At 30.9% G+C, this 20,574-nt stretch overlaps 1 protein-coding gene across 2 annotated transcripts; it reads left to right on the plus strand.

The window, feature by feature from the left end:
- The first annotated feature begins 9,720 nt into the window (after positions 1–9,720).
- On the plus strand, positions 9,721–20,227 carry LOC18100465 (protein phosphatase 2C 56). 2 transcript variants are annotated; one of them, XM_024592481.2, is made up of 4 exons: positions 9,721–10,671; positions 17,175–17,465; positions 17,978–18,083; positions 19,432–20,227. In XM_024592481.2, the coding sequence occupies exons 1-4, from the start codon at positions 10,219–10,221 to the stop codon at positions 19,764–19,766; spliced, it is 1,185 nt and encodes a 394-aa protein (XP_024448249.1). In that variant the 5' UTR covers positions 9,721–10,218; the 3' UTR covers positions 19,767–20,227. The 2 variants fall into 2 exon arrangements, with proteins under 2 accessions (XP_024448249.1, XP_006381768.2); XM_006381706.3 differs by having other exon boundaries at positions 19,450–20,227.
- Positions 20,228–20,574: the final 347 nt, after the last annotated feature.

Genomic DNA, 20,574 nt, shown 5'->3' on the forward strand with positions numbered 1-20,574 from the left:
TGTTCTACAACCAGTCCTACCTCACTTGAGGTTAATAATATTTTGCTAGTTAGTAAATAATGGGTAAGGATATTTATCAACATATATATCGCATCATTTTTCAATCGCATACTTCTATAAAGAAATAAATCAATTTCAGTTTTTAGTTTTTTCATATTTTCTAATATATTTTTTATCATTTAATTAATTTCGTTAAAAATTAACACTTGAATTAATAAAAATTAACACTTGAATTAATAAAAATTAACACTTGAATTAAGTTAGTAGAGAAAAAAAAAATTAAACCTAAAACTGGAGAAAAAATACAAATTCAAGATCAAATTAAATGATTATTGGAAAAATTCATATAAAAATTAAGTCTAGGGACATAATTAATTTTTAATAGGTCAATTTGATTTAATCATGAGCCAAATTGAATTTTAATTATATTTAAGAATTAATTTGGGTCAAATTGAAGGATTTAATAACCAAATTGACTTTATTATATTTTAAATGGGTCAAATTTATTTTATTAGGGGCTTAATTGGTGAAAAATTAAGTTTGAGAGACTAATTTGAGTTTAATTGAGAATATTGAAATTTTAAGAGACCAAATTTAATTTTTACCAACTTAATTAATTGAAATCAGGGGTAAAATTGCAAGAAAATTAAAGTTTTAGGGTCAATTAGGGATCAAATTGACAAAACTCATAGCTAATAACCACTGCAAAAGATGTCAAACTATGGGGGTTTAATTGACAAAAATCGAGGGTGAGATTGAAGAAATTGAAAGTTTAAAGGTCAATTAGGAGTTAAATTGCATAAATCTAAGACCGATGACCAAAGTGTAAAAGTTGCGTAAATTAGGGGTTGATATTGAAATTTCTCAAAGGCTAAATTACACTAAATCAAAAGTGTATGGTCAATTAAGGGTACAATCGAAACAAATTGAAAGGTGAAGGACTAAATTGAAGTTGAACAAAACTCCCTAATTTAACCCTAAACGGATTCGTTTTGTATTAAAAAATAAAAAGACCAGACGACACGTCGTCTGGTCACTGTCCATTATCTTCCTCGAATTTTAGCCAAAAAGCTACCCGGGTGGCTACTTTTCAAGTGCATTTAATGCCTTATATGTCCATCAAATTTGACAACATTTTAACCAAAATGATCACATGACAACCCTCTATCCCCGGGTATGGCCCGTTCAAGCTGAATGACAACATAGCAGCCTTGATGCCGGTCTAAAGTAGCTACCTCAAGCAGCCTTGAACTGTTAGATTTGACAGCTCATGGTGTCTACTTTGAACCAACAGTTGAGATCCTTTTAAATTGAATCAAGGGCTGAAATATTTCCCCTGTATAGACAAGATTACCGTCTTCCACCTCCTATAAATAAATGTGGATTTCATGGCTTGAGTATGAAGAAAATTGGGTCCAAAATCTGTAAAAAAACCAGTCATTCCTCAGTTCGCAGCCAATTCTTTCCTCCTTTCCTTCTCTCTCCACCATGTCTTCAACCCCTGAATACCCCACATAAACCTTTCTCCTCCACCAACAAACAGCGACTCAGCCTCCCTACGAACCCAAATTCACACCAGCGGTAGAACAGCAATCGCGAACTCCTCCCTCTCCCCTCTGCAGATTTTCTTCTTCTTCTTTTCCTTCCTTTGCCACCGACCGCCAACTCTTTCACCATTCATCGCGGCGATGCCGCCCGAACCATCAGCTCAGCCTCCTGATCATGGTCGTGACCATTGCCTTCAGTAGTCTTCTCCTCCGCCTTTCTCCATCTTCTGCAACCATTTTGGTTGCATGAAGAACGTGAATTACTGTTCACATTATGCAAATAATTCACTTATATGGTGGGTCGTACTTGATTTGGCCAAGCTCAGATGGATGGGCCTGGTCTGGCCCACCCCCAAAAAGAAAAAAACATTTGTTGGGCAAGATTAGCCCAATCGTTTTGGGCCAAGATCGACCCAACACAATCATTCATTGGCTGAGTCCGGCCCAGCCAACATATATATATATATATATATATATAAACTAAATTTCCAAAACAAAAACTCAAAAGTCCTTTAAAAAAATTGTGATTGTTTCAAATGTTTTCCTACCAATTTTATATAATATCGGGTTTCTACACTGTAAAATACAAATCCGGTATTAAAATACTCGATTTTCTCCGAAACAATTTCTAAAAAATACAAAAACATCGCAAACCTTTTAAAATAATTTCCCTTTTTAAAAAAAGAAAAAATATATTTTTTTATATTTTCATGTAGACGACCAAATCCTAAATAGTTTTCCAAGCATATTTTCAAAAATTGCATCTTTTTCATGTTTTAAAATTTAAAATAGATATCGTAACCAGTTTATGATCACCCATTAATATTTTACCAAAATATCAAAAACACTTTTCCGCAAATAATTCACTTATATGGTGGGTCGAACTTGATTTGGCCCAGCCTAGATGGTTGGGCCTGGTCTAGCCCACCCCCAAAAAGAAAAAAACATTTGTTGGGCAAGATCAGCCCAACACAATCATTCATTGGCTGAGTCCGGCACAGCCGACATATTTATTATAATGTTATATATATATATAAACTAAATTTCCAAAAACAAAACTCAAAAGTCCTTTAAAAAAAATTGTGATTGTTTCAAATGTTTTCCTACCAATTTTATATAATATCAGGTTATATATTTACACTGTAAAATACAAATCCGGTATTAAAATACTCGATTTTCTCCAAAATAATTTCTAAAAAATTCAACAAAAATATCAAAACTTTTATAATAATTTCCCTTTTTAAAAAAAGAAAAAATATATAAATTTAATTTTCAAGCATACGACCAAATCCTAAATAGTTTTCTAAGCATATTTTCAAAAATTGCATCTTTTTCATGTTTTAAAATACAAAATGGATATCATAACCAGTTTATGATCACCCATTAGTGTTTTACCAAAATATCAAAAACTCTTTTCCGCAAATAATTCACTTATATGGTGGGTCGAACTTGATTTGGCCCAGCCCAGATGGATAGGCCTGGTCTGGCCCACCCCTAAAAAGAAAAAAACATTTGTTTGGCAAGATCAGCCTAATCTTTTTGAGCTAAGATCGGCCCAACACAATCATTCAGTGGCTGAGTCCAGCACAGCTCACATATTTATTATAATATTATATATAAAAACTAAATTTCCAAAAACAAAACTCAAAAGTCCTTTAAAAAAAATTGTGATTGTTTCAAATGTTTTCCTACCAATTTTATATAATATCGGGTTATACATTTACACTGTAAAATACAAATCCGGTATTAAAATACTCGATTTTCACCCAAACAATTTCTAAAAAATTCAACAAAAATCTCAAACCTTTTAAAATAATTTCCCTTTTTTAAAAAAGAAAAAATATATAAATTTTATTTTCAAGCATACAACCAAATCCTAAATAGTTTTCCAAGCATATTTTCAAAAATTGCATCTTTTTCATGTTTTAAAATGCAAAATGGATATCATAACCAGTTTATGATCACCCATTAGTGTTTTACCAAAATATCAAAAACTCTTTTCCGCAAATAATTCACTTATATGGTGGGTCGAACTTGATTTGGCCCAGCCCAGATGGATGGGCCTGGTCTGGCCCACACCTAAAAAGAAAAAAACATTTTTTGGGCCAAGATCGGCCCAACACAATCATTCATTGGCTAAGTCCGACACAGCCGACATATTTATTATAATATATATATATATATATATAACTAAATTTCCAAAAACAAAACTCAAAAGTCCTTTAAAAAAAATTGTGATTGTTTCAAATGTTTTCCTACCAATTTTATATAATATCGGGTTATACATTTACACTGTAAAATACAAATCCGGTATTAAAATACTCGATTTTCACCGAAACAATTTCTAAAAAATTCAACAAAAATCTCAAACCTTTTAAAATAATTTCCCTTTTTTAAAAAAGAAAAAATATATAAATTTTATTTTCAAGCATACAACCAAATCCTAAATAGTTTTCCAAGCATATTTTCAAAAATTGCATCTTTTTCATGTTTTAAAATGCAAAATGGATATCATAACCAGTTTATGATCACCCATTAGTGTTTTACCAAAATATCAAAAACTCTTTTCCGCAAATAATTCACTTATATGGTGGGTCGAACTTGATTTGGCCCAGCCCAGATGGATGGGCCTGGTCTGGCCCACCCCTAAAAAGAAAAAAACATTTTTTGGGCCAAGATCGGCCCAACACAATCATTCATTGGCTAAGTCCGACACAGCCGACATATATATAAAACTAAATTTCCAAAAACAAAATCATAAGTCCTTTTAAAAAAATTGTGATTGTTTCAAATGTTTTCCTACCAATTTTATATAATATCGGGTTATATATTTACACTGTAAAATACAAATCCGGTATTAAAATACTCGATTTTCTCCGAAATAATTTCTAAAAAATTCAAAAAAAATATCAAACCTTTTAAAATAATTTCCCTTTTTTAAAAAAGAAAAAATATATTTTTTTATTTTCATACATACGACCAAATCCTAAATAGTTTTCCAAGTATATTTTCAAAAATTACATCTTTTTCATGTTTTAAAATGTAGAATAGATTTCGTAACCAGTTTATGATCACCCATTAGTGTTTTACCAAAATATCAAAAACTCTTTTTCGCAAATAATTCACTTATATGGTGGGTCAAACTTGATGTGGCCCAGCCCAGATGGATGGGCCTGGTCTGGCCCACCCCTAAAAAGAAAAAAACATTTTTTGGGCCAAGATCGGCCCAACAGAATCATTCATTGGCTAAGTCCGACACAGCCGACATATTTATTATAATATATATATATATAACTAAATTTCCAAAAACAAAACTCAAAAGTCCTTTAAAAAAAATTGTGATTGTTTCAAATGTTTTCCTACCAATTTTATATAATATCGGGTTATACATTTACACTGTAAAATACAAATCCGGTATTAAAATACTCGATTTTCACCGAAACAATTTCTAAAAAATTCAACAAAAATCTCAAACCTTTTAAAATAATTTCCCTTTTTTAAAAAAGAAAAACTATATAAATTTTATTTTCAAGCATACAACCAAATTCTAAATAGTTTTCCAAGCATATTTTCAAAAATTGCATCTTTTTCATGTTTTAAAATGCAAAATGGATATCATAACCAGTTTATGATCACCCATTAGTGTTTTACCAAAATATCAAAAACTCTTTTCCGCAAATAATTCACTTATATGGTGGGTCGAACTTGATTTGGCCCAGCCCAGATGGATGGGCCTGGTCTGGCCCACCCCTAAAAAGAAAAAAACATTTTTTGGGCCAAGATCGGCCCAACACAATCATTCATTGGCTAAGTCCGACACAGCCGACATATATATATATATATATATATATATATATATATATATAACTAAATTTCCAAAAACAAAATCATAAGTCCTTTTAAAAAAATTGTGATTGTTTCAAATGTTTTCCTACCAATTTTATATAATATCGGGTTATATATTTACACTGTAAAATACAAATCCGGTATTAAAATACTCGATTTTCTCCGAAATAATTTCTAAAAAATTCAAAAAAAATATCAAACCTTTTAAAATAATTTCCCTTTTTTAAAAAAGAAAAAATATATTTTTTTATTTTCATACATACGACCAAATCCTAAATAGTTTTCCAAGTATATTTTCAAAAATTACATCTTTTTCATGTTTTAAAATGTAGAATAGATTTCGTAACCAGTTTATGATCACCCATTAGTGTTTTACCAAAATATCAAAAACTCTTTTTCGCAAATAATTCACTTATATGGTGGGTCAAACTTGATGTGGCCCAGCCCAGATGGTTGGGCCTGGTCTGGCCCACCCCCAGAAAGAAAAAAACATTTGTTGGGCAAGATGAGCCCAATCTTTTTGGCCCAAGATCGGCCCAACACAATCATTCATGGGCTGCGTCTGGCCCAGCCCCCCCCCACACACACAAACTAAATTTCAAAAAAAAAAAAAAACTCAAAAGTCCTTTAAAAAAAATTGTGATTGTTTCAAATGTTTTCCTACAAATTTTATATAATATCGGGTTATATATTTACACTGTAAAATACAAATCTGGTATTAAAATACTCTATTTTCTCCGAAACAATTTCTAAAAAATTCAAAAAAAATCTCAAACCTTTTAAAATAATTTCCATTAAAAAAAAGAATATATATATATATATATATATATATATATATATATATATATATATATATATATATATATATATATTATTTTCATGTATATGACCAAATCCTAAATAGTTTTCCAAGCATATTTTGAAACATTGCATCTTTTTCATGTTTTAAAATGCAAAATGGATATCATAACCAGTTTATGATCACCCATTAGTGTTTTACCAAAACAAAATTCCTTTCCGTAAATAATTCACTTATATGGTGGGTCGAACTTGATGTGGCCCAGCCATCTTGGCTGGGCCTAGTCTGGCCCACCCCCAAAAAGAAAAAAACATTTGTTGGGCAAGATCAGCCCAATCTTTTTGGGCCAAGATCGGCCCAACACAATCATTCATGGGCTGAGTCCGCCCTAGCCCCCCCCCCCACACACACACACACACTAAATTTCAAACAAAAAACTCAAAAGTCCTTTAAAAAAAATTGTGATTGTTTCAAATGTTTTCCTACCAATTTTATATAATATCGGGTTATACATTTACACTATAAAATACAAATCCGGTATTAAAATACTCGATTTTCACCGAAACAATTTCTAAAAAATTCAACAAAAATCTCAAACCTTTTAAAATAATTTCCCTTTTTTAAAAAAGAAAAAATATATAAATTTTATTTTCAAGCATACAACCAAATCCTAAATAGTTTTCCAAGCATATTTTCAAAAATTGCATCTTTTTCATGTTTTAAAATGCAAAATGGATATCATAACCAGTTTATGATCACCCATTAGTGTTTTACCAAAACAAAATTCTTTTCCGCAAATAATTCACTTATATGGTGGGTCGAACTTGATGTGGCCCAGCCATCTTGGCTGGGCCTAGTCTGGCCCACCCCCAAAAAGAAAAAAACATTTGTTGGGCAAGATCAGCCCAATCTTTTTGGGCCAAGATCGGCCCAACACAATCATTCATGGGCTGAGTCCGGCCTAGCCCCCCCCCCCACACACACACACACTAAATTTCAAACAAAAAACTCAAAAGTCCTTTTAAAAAAATTGTGATTGTTTCAAATGTTTTCCTACCAATTTTATATAATATCAGGTTATATATTTACACTGTAAAATACAAATCCGGTATTAAAATACTCGATTTTCTCCGAAATAATTTCTAAAAAATTCAAAAAAAATCTCAAACCTTTTAAAATAATTTCCCTTTTTAAAAAAAGAAAAAAAATATTTTTTTATTTTCATGCACACGACCAAATTCTAAATAGTTTTCCGAGCATATTTTCAAAAATTGCATCTTTTTCATGTTTTAAAATGCAAAATGGATATCGTAACCAGTTTATGATCACCCATTAGTGTTTTACCAAAATATCAAAAACTCTTTTCCAATCATTTTGTTAGGGTCTATATGTAGAATTTAATATCTGTGGGGTATAAAACTATACAATAGAGTACATACTCATGTATTAAAGATACAAAGTGTAAAATAAATATGATGCTAAGATTCATACTCTAGAACGGTTAGGATTTAACCCGATAAAATAGAGACTCTCCCATGAAGAGAAATCTACCTTGAACCGTAACCGAGACTAACAAATAGAAACCTGACCTAGAAAAACAATCAAACAACAATGCATCTTAACTTAGGTAGGGTGCACTAAGGGTGATGTGTCTTCCCCTTGCACAACCAGTCATTTACCCAGACTCTCGCAGACCATAGGTTCATAGTGACCATAATACTAGGTGGCGACTCTTGAACCTTAATCATAATTTTATGATTAAACCGAAACCTTTTTCTTTCCCAGCAACACCACACCTCATGAGGAGGCACGATAAAGCCTCGTTGTCGTGGCGCACCCCGTGACAATCAACACAAGCAATTATTGCTCCTATGACCATAGCTTTATGTACATAAAATACAATAATTAGTAACCAACTCAAACATAAAAACATAATATAAAAATAAAAAATCTTATTCATTTATTTTACCTATAAAAGCAATAAACATTCCCTAACTTGCTTTGCTTTTTCCAAATTAGTTTGACACAAATGCTTATACAAACATGCAAGGACACCTGAACCACTACTATATAATGGAATGGATTTGAAATCCTTCATCGGTGGTAGGTAGAACAAGGGCACAAGCATCCCACTGAGACCTGTGAAAAGTATATTACCAAACATAGAGAATATATACACTCTAGCATAGCTACACAACAGAACATCGAGTTTAATATCAAACATAAACAAATCAATATGTAAATTGAACTATTAGTATGCATTAACACGGTACTTCTGTCAATATTAGTGATATTATTATTCATATAAAAAATAATAGTACTACCATAAAGAAGTTTAACATAAATAAGTTTAAAGACATTATGTAAAATAAGAATATTCATTTCATCAAAAACAAATTATCTTATAATTTAACATAAACCTTAATTATTATTACTTTAACATTAATAATATCTTTGAAAAATATCTAATTGCAATAATTATAAACTAATTTATTTTAATTGAACAAAATACCCAATTAAACATTTTTTAATTAAAATTCAACGCAAAATCTAGTTGTTATTATTTCAACCATAACTTTATTAATAACATCAATTGATTAAAAGTTTATCTAATTGCATCAATTAAAACAAAATTTATCTCAATTCAAGTAATATTATTAAATAATTAGTAACCCAATAATTCATTCAAAACTTAATTTCTCTAATTCAAACTTAATTGATTCCATAAATAACATCAATTGTATTAAAAACACACAATTACAACATTCAAAACCCAAAATTATCTCATCATCAACAAAATATCTAATTATCAAACACAACATAAATATTTACAAATAAAAACTCAAAATTTATCAATTCAATAATAAAACTCATTAATCTAAGAGACAATGAAACTCTTTTACCATGATTTTTTGATGTCTAGTTGGCAATTTCACCTATTATTGTAGAGCGGAGACTGTTAATGGAAGCTTGACCGGTTGTTTGCAACAAAAAACAGTAGAAAGACTTGTAGAGATAAGTAAAAGATGATTTTGGTGTTTTGATGGAGGATTAAAAGCTGTTTCAAACAATTTAAAGCTGATTTTCTTTTAATTTTTTCAATTCTTAGATTTTTTTAGTAGAACAACAACCCTAAAAGACAAATATATATATATATATATATATAACCATTATTCTTATTCTGAATAATAATTTTATTATAAAACCACGTCACATATTATAAAAAAAAACACCATTTAAGATATCGAATCCTCTTCGAACGCTATTTCCTCAAAATAATTGTTTTTTTAAACTGTGTCATTTGTTTTTATAAAAAATTCCACCATCTCTTCCCTAAACGTTGAGGTACGACCCCAAATGAGCTGGCAATTTGAGACCGTTAGATCTTACTTTTTAATTGCCTAATTAAAGACGAATTCTAACGGGGTAATTCATCCGTTCTTATTATCATTATTACTAGCTAGGCTAGGCTAGGCTAGGCTAGGCTACCACAGCTTTCCCTTCCATCAAAATCCGACATAATTTAGCACATTTCTATATATATTAAATAAACAAAGTCAAATTCTACCTAATAACAGTGTCCCACCTTCATTCCAACCTGCCACGTAGAACTTCGTACCTCTTTTGGGGTCCACCTACCAAGTACCTAGATTCCTCATCACTCGACACCTCACGAGTTGTGTGGAGGGTCCAGTGCTTAAATATACATACCGAAGCAGAGAGTCTTTCCTCTCCCTTAACTCGTTCTCAGCTAGCATCATCTCCAAAGTCTACCACCGTGGCACCGCCAGTAGACACGTGGCGGTGCATCGTTAAAAAGACAGTGAGTACGACTTGTTTACACCATTGATATGATTGACTTGACCCTATATTACTTTTCTTTATGAGAAGAAGTACACTCAAGATGCGTGTGTAATCGATTCAGATCTCCCCGAACACGTGTCACTCTCCTATCTGTCTTAATTTCCCTCTTCTTTTTATCTCCTCTCCCAAACTCTCTCCTCCCTTTCACTCACACCGATCTACATGGACCCTTCAAATAAAGGCCACCGCGAGAGAGACGACCTGGAGCTAGCTTCAATGAGCTCAGGAATCTCCTCCATACTAAGCAGCGCGGAGGGTTCTACAAGTAACATCAGCTCGGGTGATATTTCCACGACGAGCGGGAGCTCCGGCGAGATTCCAACCTCCGTAGTGGTACCGAGGGATGTTGATTTGGCGAGGGAGGAGTTAAATATTATGGCGATTGTGACGGAGAGAGAGAAGTGTGTAGGGAGGAATAATAAAGGAGTGAGCTGGGGTTACACGTCAGTAATTGGGAGGCGGAAGGAGATGGAGGATGCAGTTGCCGTTATCCCGAGTTTTATGTCTCGCACGTGCAATCACGTTGGAGGTTGTACCGCTCCTGGTTCTAGAACTTCCTCCGAGATCTCTCCCATCCATTTCTTTGGTGTCTATGATGGTCACGGTGGCTCTCAGGTACGTACGTATACTCTACAGTCTACAGTATATTTACGTTTCATAACAAATCGTTTAGTAAAATACTAAATACACTAAAACCTTCGATATAATTATTTATATCTGGTAATATAATTTTGTCAGAAATGAAATTATTCGATCATAAAACAAGGGGCAGGACAGGAAGCATTTTGTTTTTCATTAAATAAAGATAGTATAGTTCCTGGATCAAATCGCTCTAAACGTGGTATTTAGCTCTAATAATTTTGTGGAGCATTTTTATTTGTATTTTAATGAGATTTGACGTGGTAAGACACGCATCTGGTTTAGAGAGGTCCATATATCTAGAAGCGACAGCCGTTTGATGTTATCGAAGAAGTGTGTCTAGCGTCACGAGTGTCTGTGGGGGTCTGTCATCACATATGCATCATCCTACGTCACAGCATTTTCAAATTTTTTAATAAATTACTATTTTTTAAAACAAATTATCAAAATAACATGGTTTGAATTTATTTATTTTTTAAAAAACCTAATTTGGTGTATGTTATGTTTGCAAAACATAATACTTTAAAATGCCGTTTATGAAAATGTGGTGTTTCAAAATAATTAATAAACGAGGTGATATAAATTCAGAGAAAAAAAAAGATATTAAAGGTATATTAAAATTTTGATTATGAAAACATCGATATCAAAAAAATTATGATAAGATAAATATAATAATATTAGGAATGATCACCAATGATAATTGAAGTTGACTATATTCTTCATCCAAGGACAAGGGGGTTGCAATCAAAGCTTCGACTAACATTCAAAGTTTTGTTTTTTTTTATTTTTGTTTTTCTTCTTTTTCATTATACTTGCTCATTTATTTTTGAACAAAGAGTGTGATCCACTCTGATATTTGTTGGAAATTTTTCTTGGTGTCGTTAAATTTATTTTGTTAAGATCTTTCTGATGATACTAGTGTTGTCGTGATCAAAACTTCTATGTGCTATCACATTTTTTTTCTTCCATATAATTGCTTACTTGTTTTTAGAGGGAGAGTGTGATCCACTCTGATTATATTTGGTGATTTGATTTTAGTGTCATCGGATTCGTCATGTTGAAATATTTTTAATAGTACTAATGATATTATAATTTCAGTTTTGATATGTTTTCGAGATTTTTTTCTTCTCATGTCTCCTTATTATAATTTGTGCATGTCTATTTAACAAATTCTTTCGGATACAATGTTATTCATTAACATCTTAAAATATCATGTTTTTTAATAATGACATGAAACTATGTTAGTTTGTTAATTTTTTTTTTGTTTATGTTATCTAGCTAATATATATTTTTAAAGGGTGTTAATTAACAATTTTTTTTTCTTTTTTGGGAAACAAAAGATTCATTCTAGCTATGTGAATGAATAAATAGAATTTGGTATGTTAGGTTTTTTTTGGAGAAGCGTGGCGTGAAGTTTTTTTTTTCCTCTTAAATTAGTACATGCTTAAAAAAAATTCATTTCTCTAATTTTTTTCTTTTTTAAAAAACTCAACACCTTGCTATGTTCTCATCTAAATTTAGGTGGATAAAAGCCTGCAAAGTACTTAAGGTGGAGCCCACATGTATATCACTATATGTAGAGCAAGGTTAGTTCTTTGGTAGAAATAGCAAATGTGGGCGGTGAATGGATATTGTATCTTTGCATGCCACACATATAAAAAATATACTGAAAGGCATGAGGGATTTATTGTAGTCCCCAAGAGGCGTGGGGTGATGGCAAAGGACTTAAGATCTGCACAGCAGGTCTCGAGTTTAAGTCAGAATGTGCACCTCTTGTAAGAGTCTGGAACAACCGGGGTTTTACTCGCTCACCTGAGCCCACAAAGTACGCTTTCGGGGGGTTGGGGTTTCCTCGAATCCAAAAAAAAGAAGATTTATTGTAGTCCCCTTCATATTTTTCTATTCAACACTATAGTGTGGTGACTCTTTTGTCATTCCCATAAAAAAATGAATGCCTTTGAATTAAGAGTATTTTGGTATTTTCACAGGGTTCATAAGTCATTACTACTTTGTTTTGGGGTATTGTTGTCCATTTAATGTTTTTATAAATAGTAAAATAACTAAAATGCCTTCAAGAGCAAAACAAAATAAATGGTGTCGGGTAGGGTATTTAGGTTTTTTTTTTTTATACATAGTAGAATTACTCATACTCTTAAATGCAAGACATTTAATTCATTGTCAGGGGCATTTTAGTCTTTTAACCTTCATTCTTTTTGTTAGTTGTAAGTTTGATCGAGAGTAGTTACATAATTTACTATTAAAATAATAATTTTTATTTTAAAAGCCATTGGTGTGTGCAGCGGTTTCCGGTTGTTAAAAATAGTTGTCCGCCATCTTAGATTATTCTTTGCTATCTCCTCTTCCATTATAGGTGGTGCATGTGCTCTAAATCTGGCTAGTGTATTATCAACAATCTCCCCCCCTTTCATTTCTCTTACCCTTGTAAATACCCTATGGTCGTCAGTTTTTTTTTTTTAATTCAGACCTTTGAGTTTTGATTGCTGGTTTTTAGTCATTTTTTCTTTTCTTGAAGTTATGTTTGTTTTCAATTTAACCATTGATTCTTAATTTGTATATATAAGTTATTTCAATTTAGTCTTTTTTTTTGTTTTTTAATTTTTTCTCTATGCTTTTTTATCAAAGTTTTTATGGCTTGCAATTTAATCATTTAAATCAAGTTTATGATTTTTGTTTTTTCAATGATAATAATGATTCATTTTAGTTCCTTTTTTATTTTTTTTATTGTTTTTCTTAGCCCTTTTATCAAAGTTCTTATAGTTTTAAATTCTATCATTCAAATCGTGTTTATGATTTTTAGTTTTTCATCAACAACAACAATAATAATAAAAATAGTGATGAAAATAAAAACATTATTGATGATGATGATAAAAACAACATTAATTAAATTGATAATAATAATGATGATAATAATAATGATGATGATGATAATTGTGGTGTTAGTTTTTAAAATAATAATAATATTAATAGGAATGCTGCTATTATTACTAATAATGATAATATTAGCAATAATTGTGGTAATAATAATAATAATAATGGTCATAACAATAATAGTAATAGTGATGATATTACTTATTAATAGTAGTAGTTACAATGATCTTGATTTTTATTTTTAAAATTGTTATTTTTAAAATCCTTTTGTATGATTAAAATTTGTTTTTTAAATTTCATCATTTAATATTTTTTTAGGATTGAAATTCATTATTTTTTTATATTGAGTGCTTCAAGTTTAATGACTTAGCTCACATGTTTAAAAAAGTTACCATATTTTTTTTAAAAAGTTTTATAGTTCTTTTTATTTTTAATTTGTTTTTTCTAGTCATCTAATTTAGACCCTGAGTTTGACGGAATATCCTGTATTGGTTTAGCTCTAATTAATGTTTTTATATATTTGTCATAAATATTTTTTATATATGTTTTTACTCATTTTCAATACTGAATATTGATTTTTGTTAAAAAAATTATCTAGCTTCGAGGTGAAATACCGGTACAGTGGCTAGTATATTTTTACACGAGACCAGTGGTTAGGTGATCTCATTTCATTTTATTCCTTTTTATTTTTTTTTCTGGGGCTATGAAATGACTCTCTCACCTAACAAGATCTTTACCGTAGTCATTCAAGTATCTAACTTTCTACACCTTGTTTATGTAACGATAATATCCAATTGCATGTTTTTAAAATGGTTAAATAATCAGTCAACATGAAATGTTGATAATAATGTAATTGAAGTATTAGTTACTTGTATAGACTATTAATTACATATATAAAGAAAAACATATTTTTTTTAAAGGGAAATTTGTTAGTACAATAAGAAAAAACAAATAAACACATTATCTAAAAAAACAATAAAAAACAAGATATAAAGAAAAAAAGACCTTAATACACTAACCCCAAGTAAAATTAATTAAAAAATGGATTATATTAATTGAAGTTCACTGAAATTAAATTATTCTTTAAATATTAACTAGAGTGTGTTTTTTTGCTAAAATACTTTTCTAAAAATAATTATTTTCTTGTGAGTAGTTTTTCCTTTTTTGATATGTCAAGTAAAACATTTCTCTATAAAAATAAAATAGTTATTAAGTTGTTGTAATAAGATAAGAGAAATGATAACAATGGTGATAATGATGGTAATGGTGGTGATAATGATGGTAATGGTAGTGATAAAAGTAGCGAAGTGGTAGTGGTGATTATATTGTTACCAATAATGGAGAAGTTTTTCAAAAAAAAAAGAACTTTAAGATTATATTTGTTTTTTTATAGAAAATCAGAATTATAATTTATACTAATCATTTTAATTTTTTATATTTATGATAGTGTAAGTATAAATATTACTTTATTTATTTTCATGAAAAACTACTTATTAGTTTCAACAAGAAAAAAATATTAGATTTATACTCCATTCTAAAAATAAATTTATTAAAGAATTTTTGAAAATATAAAAGAAAAATTTAATGTTCTAGATTGATAAAAAGTATAATATATAAAAGAAAAATACTATATTATTTATTAACTTATTCTTTTTATTGAAAAACAATGAAAAACTTGAAAAAGAAAATTATGGAAAACATAAAAAATATGTTCTCTAAATTCAATACAATTTTTAATTTAAAAACTAATAATTTCATTGAGTTCATATGAACTTTGTATTTCAAATCTTTATCATAAAGATTAATTTGTTGATGGATTGTTGAATTTTTTTATCCAATTAATAATTCTTGTTTAGATTTAATAACTATATCTTACTATTTCTATGAGCGGTAGGACATCATCACATAATTTTATTGAAGACAACAAACTATTTATAAAATAGCACTAACAAAATAATCACAAGATAGTTTATGTAAGAATCAAACAATTAGAAAACAAAATACAAACAACTATTTTTTATTGATTATGTTTCTCGTAAAGATACCAAGTACATGACAAAACGAATAGAGATATTAACATTTACAATAAAGTAAAATACTAAATAATAAAAAATAAAATATTATGTCATATACTAAGATATTTGTATTTATAGATAAATTTTAAATCATGTCATTAAAAGTAACATCATATTTAGTAAAATATTGTTTACAATAAACAAATAATTATATGAAAGATCAATTTATAATTAACAAATAATATAATAGTGATGAAAATCATGAATATAAATATATTTGATTGGTTATACTATTAAAATATTAATTACTCAATCATTTATTTTTTAAATTTCTAAATTTCATCGTAAAGAGAGCAAACACTTACTTCGGATCTTTTCAAAGTCATGAGAATGTGTTCAATAATAATATTTTGGTAGTGCTGTTTTTTGTTTTTGAATTAACGTGGGTGTCCGGGTTAGCTTGCGCGCACCTCGACTAATCCCACGGGTCCTGAAGTTAATGACCATGTAAGCCTCCAGTAGCCCTGAGGTTTGTGGGACTCGAACTGGTGACCTCTAGGAAGCAAACCTAAGGCGTGACCAGTTGAGCTACACTCCTCAGGATTAGTAGTGTTTTTTTTTTGTTTGACGACAAGTGTATTTTTAGATCAACTTGCATGTCAATCAATACAAAGTCTTTTTTCAGATGATCTTAAACACACGCCCCACATTAGCCTAATGTATTAGAAGGATTCTAACCCTAATGTTTGAATTCAGAAAATCAAGGAAGGGACATCCTTTATATTAATAGCATTTGATAAAGAGACAAGATAAATGAGATGAAATTATTTGGAGGAGGTTGCAGGAGACAAGATCTTGGAGACGTGACTAATATATGTTTGGTAAAGTGGATAGAAATAAATTTTTATTCTTGTCTCTGTTTAATGGTAGGAGATGAGATAACATAAAATGAGATAATATTTATTTTATGCCTATAATATGTTTCTCGAGCATTTTTTCTTGATATATTGTTTAATCATGGTTTTACATATCCTTTAAATATTTTTTAAACAAATATATTTTCTCCACTCATTATAAATATTTTAGTTTCAAGAAAAAAAAAATACATTAATTTTTGTATTGTCTTTATATCTAAAAATTGAAATGATGGACTTATTTTTTTATATATTAACAAAAACCTAAAGGAAAAAGTGAAATTATTGTTCAACAAGACATAAAATATTATTCATAATAATGTAATGACAATATTGCTTTTGAGTTATAAAATCTTTGAACTAGGCATTGGGGAAAAGATGATCTTTTCTTGAGGAAAATAAAACATTATTTCTTTAGGTATTATACAATAATAATATTTTAATATGTGATATGTATTTATACAAATTTATAAGATGGAAATTGAATTGAAAAAAAAATCATAAAATAATTCCTTATAAGATAATTTCATGTATCATGAAATTGATCTCTAGAGAAATATAATTTTCCTTTTTGTAGCCCTGTTAGAATTTAACACTAATGAATTTATACCTGTTCAAAGCATATATATATTGATCCTATGTTTTGGTTTGTAATTTATAGGTGGCTAATTTCTGTAAAGAGAGAATGCATGAAGTTATACTAGAAGAGTGGGATCGTGATCAAACAATTGATGGCTGTGAATGGCAGAGAAGATGGGAAGCTACATTTTCTAGTGGTTTTGGGAGGGCTGACAGTGAGGTATTGACCGAGGGAGTTGCACCCGAAATGGTGGGATCAACAGCAGTCGTTGTTGTGCTATCCGGTTGTCAGATAATTACATCCAACTGTGGTGACTCCAGGGCAGTACTTTTTCGGAGGACTGAAGCTATTCCTCTTACTGTTGACCAAAAGGTTATATCTAAATCTTCTAATGCTTTCTGTGCATTATTTTTTAAAGTTATTCATTTAAGTGTTTACCTGCTTTCCCCTCCAAAGAATTCTATTACTGGAACTGATATCTTTATCTAAATCATCACCACTCCTTATTTTAGGTTACCCGGATGACTGTAAATTTCCGTATGATACCCCTTAGTCTTCTGCACTTGTCAAGGCATTTACTTCTACACATCACCTATGGCACCTGAATAAAATGAAGAATAGAGTTCTAAGATATATGAAATGCAAAATAGAGTATAAGTTTCTCCAATATAGTGTTCTGCGCATATTTTTGGGTACTTTCTAAGGTTAAATAGAAGGCTTCACAACTGCAAGACATTCAAAATGTCAAATTGTCCATTTCCATGTAGAGGGCTTAAAATACTTTGTTTACTGCATATACACATACATGTTAGGTGCTCGTTCAAAACTTACACAATTTTATCTCGTATTAACAAGATTAAGGACATATATTGTTTCTTTTTCAGCCTGACAGAAGTGACGAACTAATGAGAATTGAAGGACAAGGGGGGAGAGTCATAAACTGGAATGGTGCTAGGGTACTTGGAGTCCTTGCTATGTCCAGAGCTATAGGTTTTCTTCTATCCACAAGTCTCTTCATATTAAATATCCTCTTCATCTTTTGTAGAACATTTATTTTTCTTTCGCATGTTTTGTTGAATTATCTTTGATTAATCATCGTATAATGGTAGACATGATTATGCTATCTTGCTTCTTCCGGTAGCTATGCCTCTTCTATTGTGCTGAAGACTAAATTTCACAAGTTTAACGGGATTGTCAATCTCTACACTTGGACTAAGAATTCTCGTAGTTTTGAATTGCTATGACACAATAATATCATGTTTCTTTGAGTCCTCATATATAGTACCGTAATTGACCACCTGTCTGCACACAAAAATAGAATTCTATATTATTCTAGGTAAACACAAGCACACATATGCACTTATATTTTGGGTCATAGGTAATGTTCCTTTGATTAGCATATTTGAAAACATGTATTTGTTGCTGTTTCCTTTTCATGACTTCACATCTCAATCAGTAATGCTGTTTATACTGGATCAGAAAACTTGTTCATCAGTGTCTTAGGGTGATTGACAACTTTAAAGCCAAGTGTTTGCTGTTTGAATTGCACACAACAATGAGATCCTGGTGCGATTGTCTCATTATCTGTTGAAAGATTGATAAATCACTTTGCTTCAAAATTATTACGAATAAGTAGGGCTTTTATTGAATGTATCATTAAAAATCTTGCAAATTGATCTGATCATCCCTCTGTAAATCGATGAATGACATTTTTTCCCATTATTTTGATGGTATGGTATAGAAGAATTGTATTTGTTATGTGAATCTCTGGTGGTTGTGCACTTTTTGAAGTTTTGCGAGTCTTGTGGTGTTTTCTTGATGCACCATCCTCGAAACAAGTACTTGACAACATTATTGTTGGTCTGTTATAACTATAGTGCTGCTATGACAGGCATCTTGGATCCTATCCATTTTCATAGACCGTTGGCTGGGTTTGTCCTTATAGATAATTGACGCTCTTTTGAGGATTCTTGATGGTTTTTTTTTTTTTTAATAAGAAAGAGGGTTCTTATTGTTGTTGAATCACCAACACTTGTTGCTTTGGTTTATAATTAGAAAGGAATATGATATTGAACGACCTGATTCCTATGATATGTCTGTCTTTATATTCCCAGAGACTTCTACATGGGAGGAAGAAAATTCTATAAAAAGTTCTGTGTTCTTTAATTTCTAGAGGTGGTTTAATTGCTTTTTTGTTGTCTATCAGGGAAGGCTCAGTACTCGTAAATAAACTCAAAATATAAATATCAAACATGCTCCTTCGAGAATTTTTGGGAATCCATCTTGCCTTTTTGGCTAACTACTTTAGAAGGACAATAGTTACTGAATTTCATTGCAGCTTACTTTCATGTCCTAGGTGATCGCTATTTAAGGCCATGGATAATACCGGTGCCTGAGGTTACTTTCATGACTAGGACTGATGAGGATGAATGCTTGATTTTGGCAAGTGATGGTCTTTGGGATGTCATGACAAATGAAGAGGTGGGAGAAGTTGCTTGCCGGATACTAAGAAGGTGGCGCAGATCATTGTCTGATGGTTTTTCACCAGCACAAACCGTTGCTGATAATCTCCAAGAAATAGCATATGGCAGAAACAGCTCTGATAACATTTCAATCATTGTTGTTGATCTGAAAAAGAGAAGGCGCCAGGTGAGGCAGTCAAGAGGGGACTAGGATCATTTGCACTGCCTCCTATTTCCTTGAAGTACCATTGTCTCTCCTCTCAAAGTTAGAGCTGAGTTCAATTGTTTGAAGTTCATTGTCTCTGATAGACTGGACTCTCCTCATGTGACTCAATAGGTTTCAGCTCCTATTCCTGACCTGTATAGAACCGGCAGACAACTGCTGCTTCTTAACATCCAGAACTGGTTCACTGTCGCCAGAAGAATAGATCAATCCTTACTTTTAATTGGTTTGATCAAAAAGAAAAAAGAAAGAAAAACTTAATTGAAAAGAAGAAAAGTTGTTGCATGATATTCCTGTAAGCAAGAGGGAAAAAAATGAAAGAGATTGCAAGATCATTCTTGCTTCTGTTTTTCAATTTAAAGTTATTGTTTGCTGTGTGTTGGAAATAACTATCCTGTCTTCAGTCTTAATGCCAGGGAGGTCGAATAAGATTGAGAGTACTTGTCAAATTGCAGGCATTTGTCAAATCATGAAATTGTGCTACGTTTGTTTACTTGCAATTTGTGAAAAGCATAATTATCCAAGCTGTTGCAGAGTTTTATAGAGTAACTTGTATGCAGCAGGAAAACTAGAGTATTTGGCAACTCTTTAAACAAAATTGAAAGAAAGTGTTCCACTTCCTGCCTGCTTTGCTTACCTCCTTTTGGTCCTATCACTCCGACCCCCTCGGTGACCAGAGAAATTAAGAATGAAGATCCTTCTTGTTGGCTAGCTATGTACTACATAATGCCCTGATCTTCTTGTTGGCTAGCTGCTATGTACTACATAATGGCCTGATCTGCTAGCTGCTGTGTAC

This window comes from Populus trichocarpa, chromosome 6 (genome assembly GCF_000002775.5).
Source record: "Populus trichocarpa isolate Nisqually-1 chromosome 6, P.trichocarpa_v4.1, whole genome shotgun sequence".
NCBI classification, from domain to species: Eukaryota; Viridiplantae; Streptophyta; class Magnoliopsida; order Malpighiales; family Salicaceae; genus Populus; species Populus trichocarpa.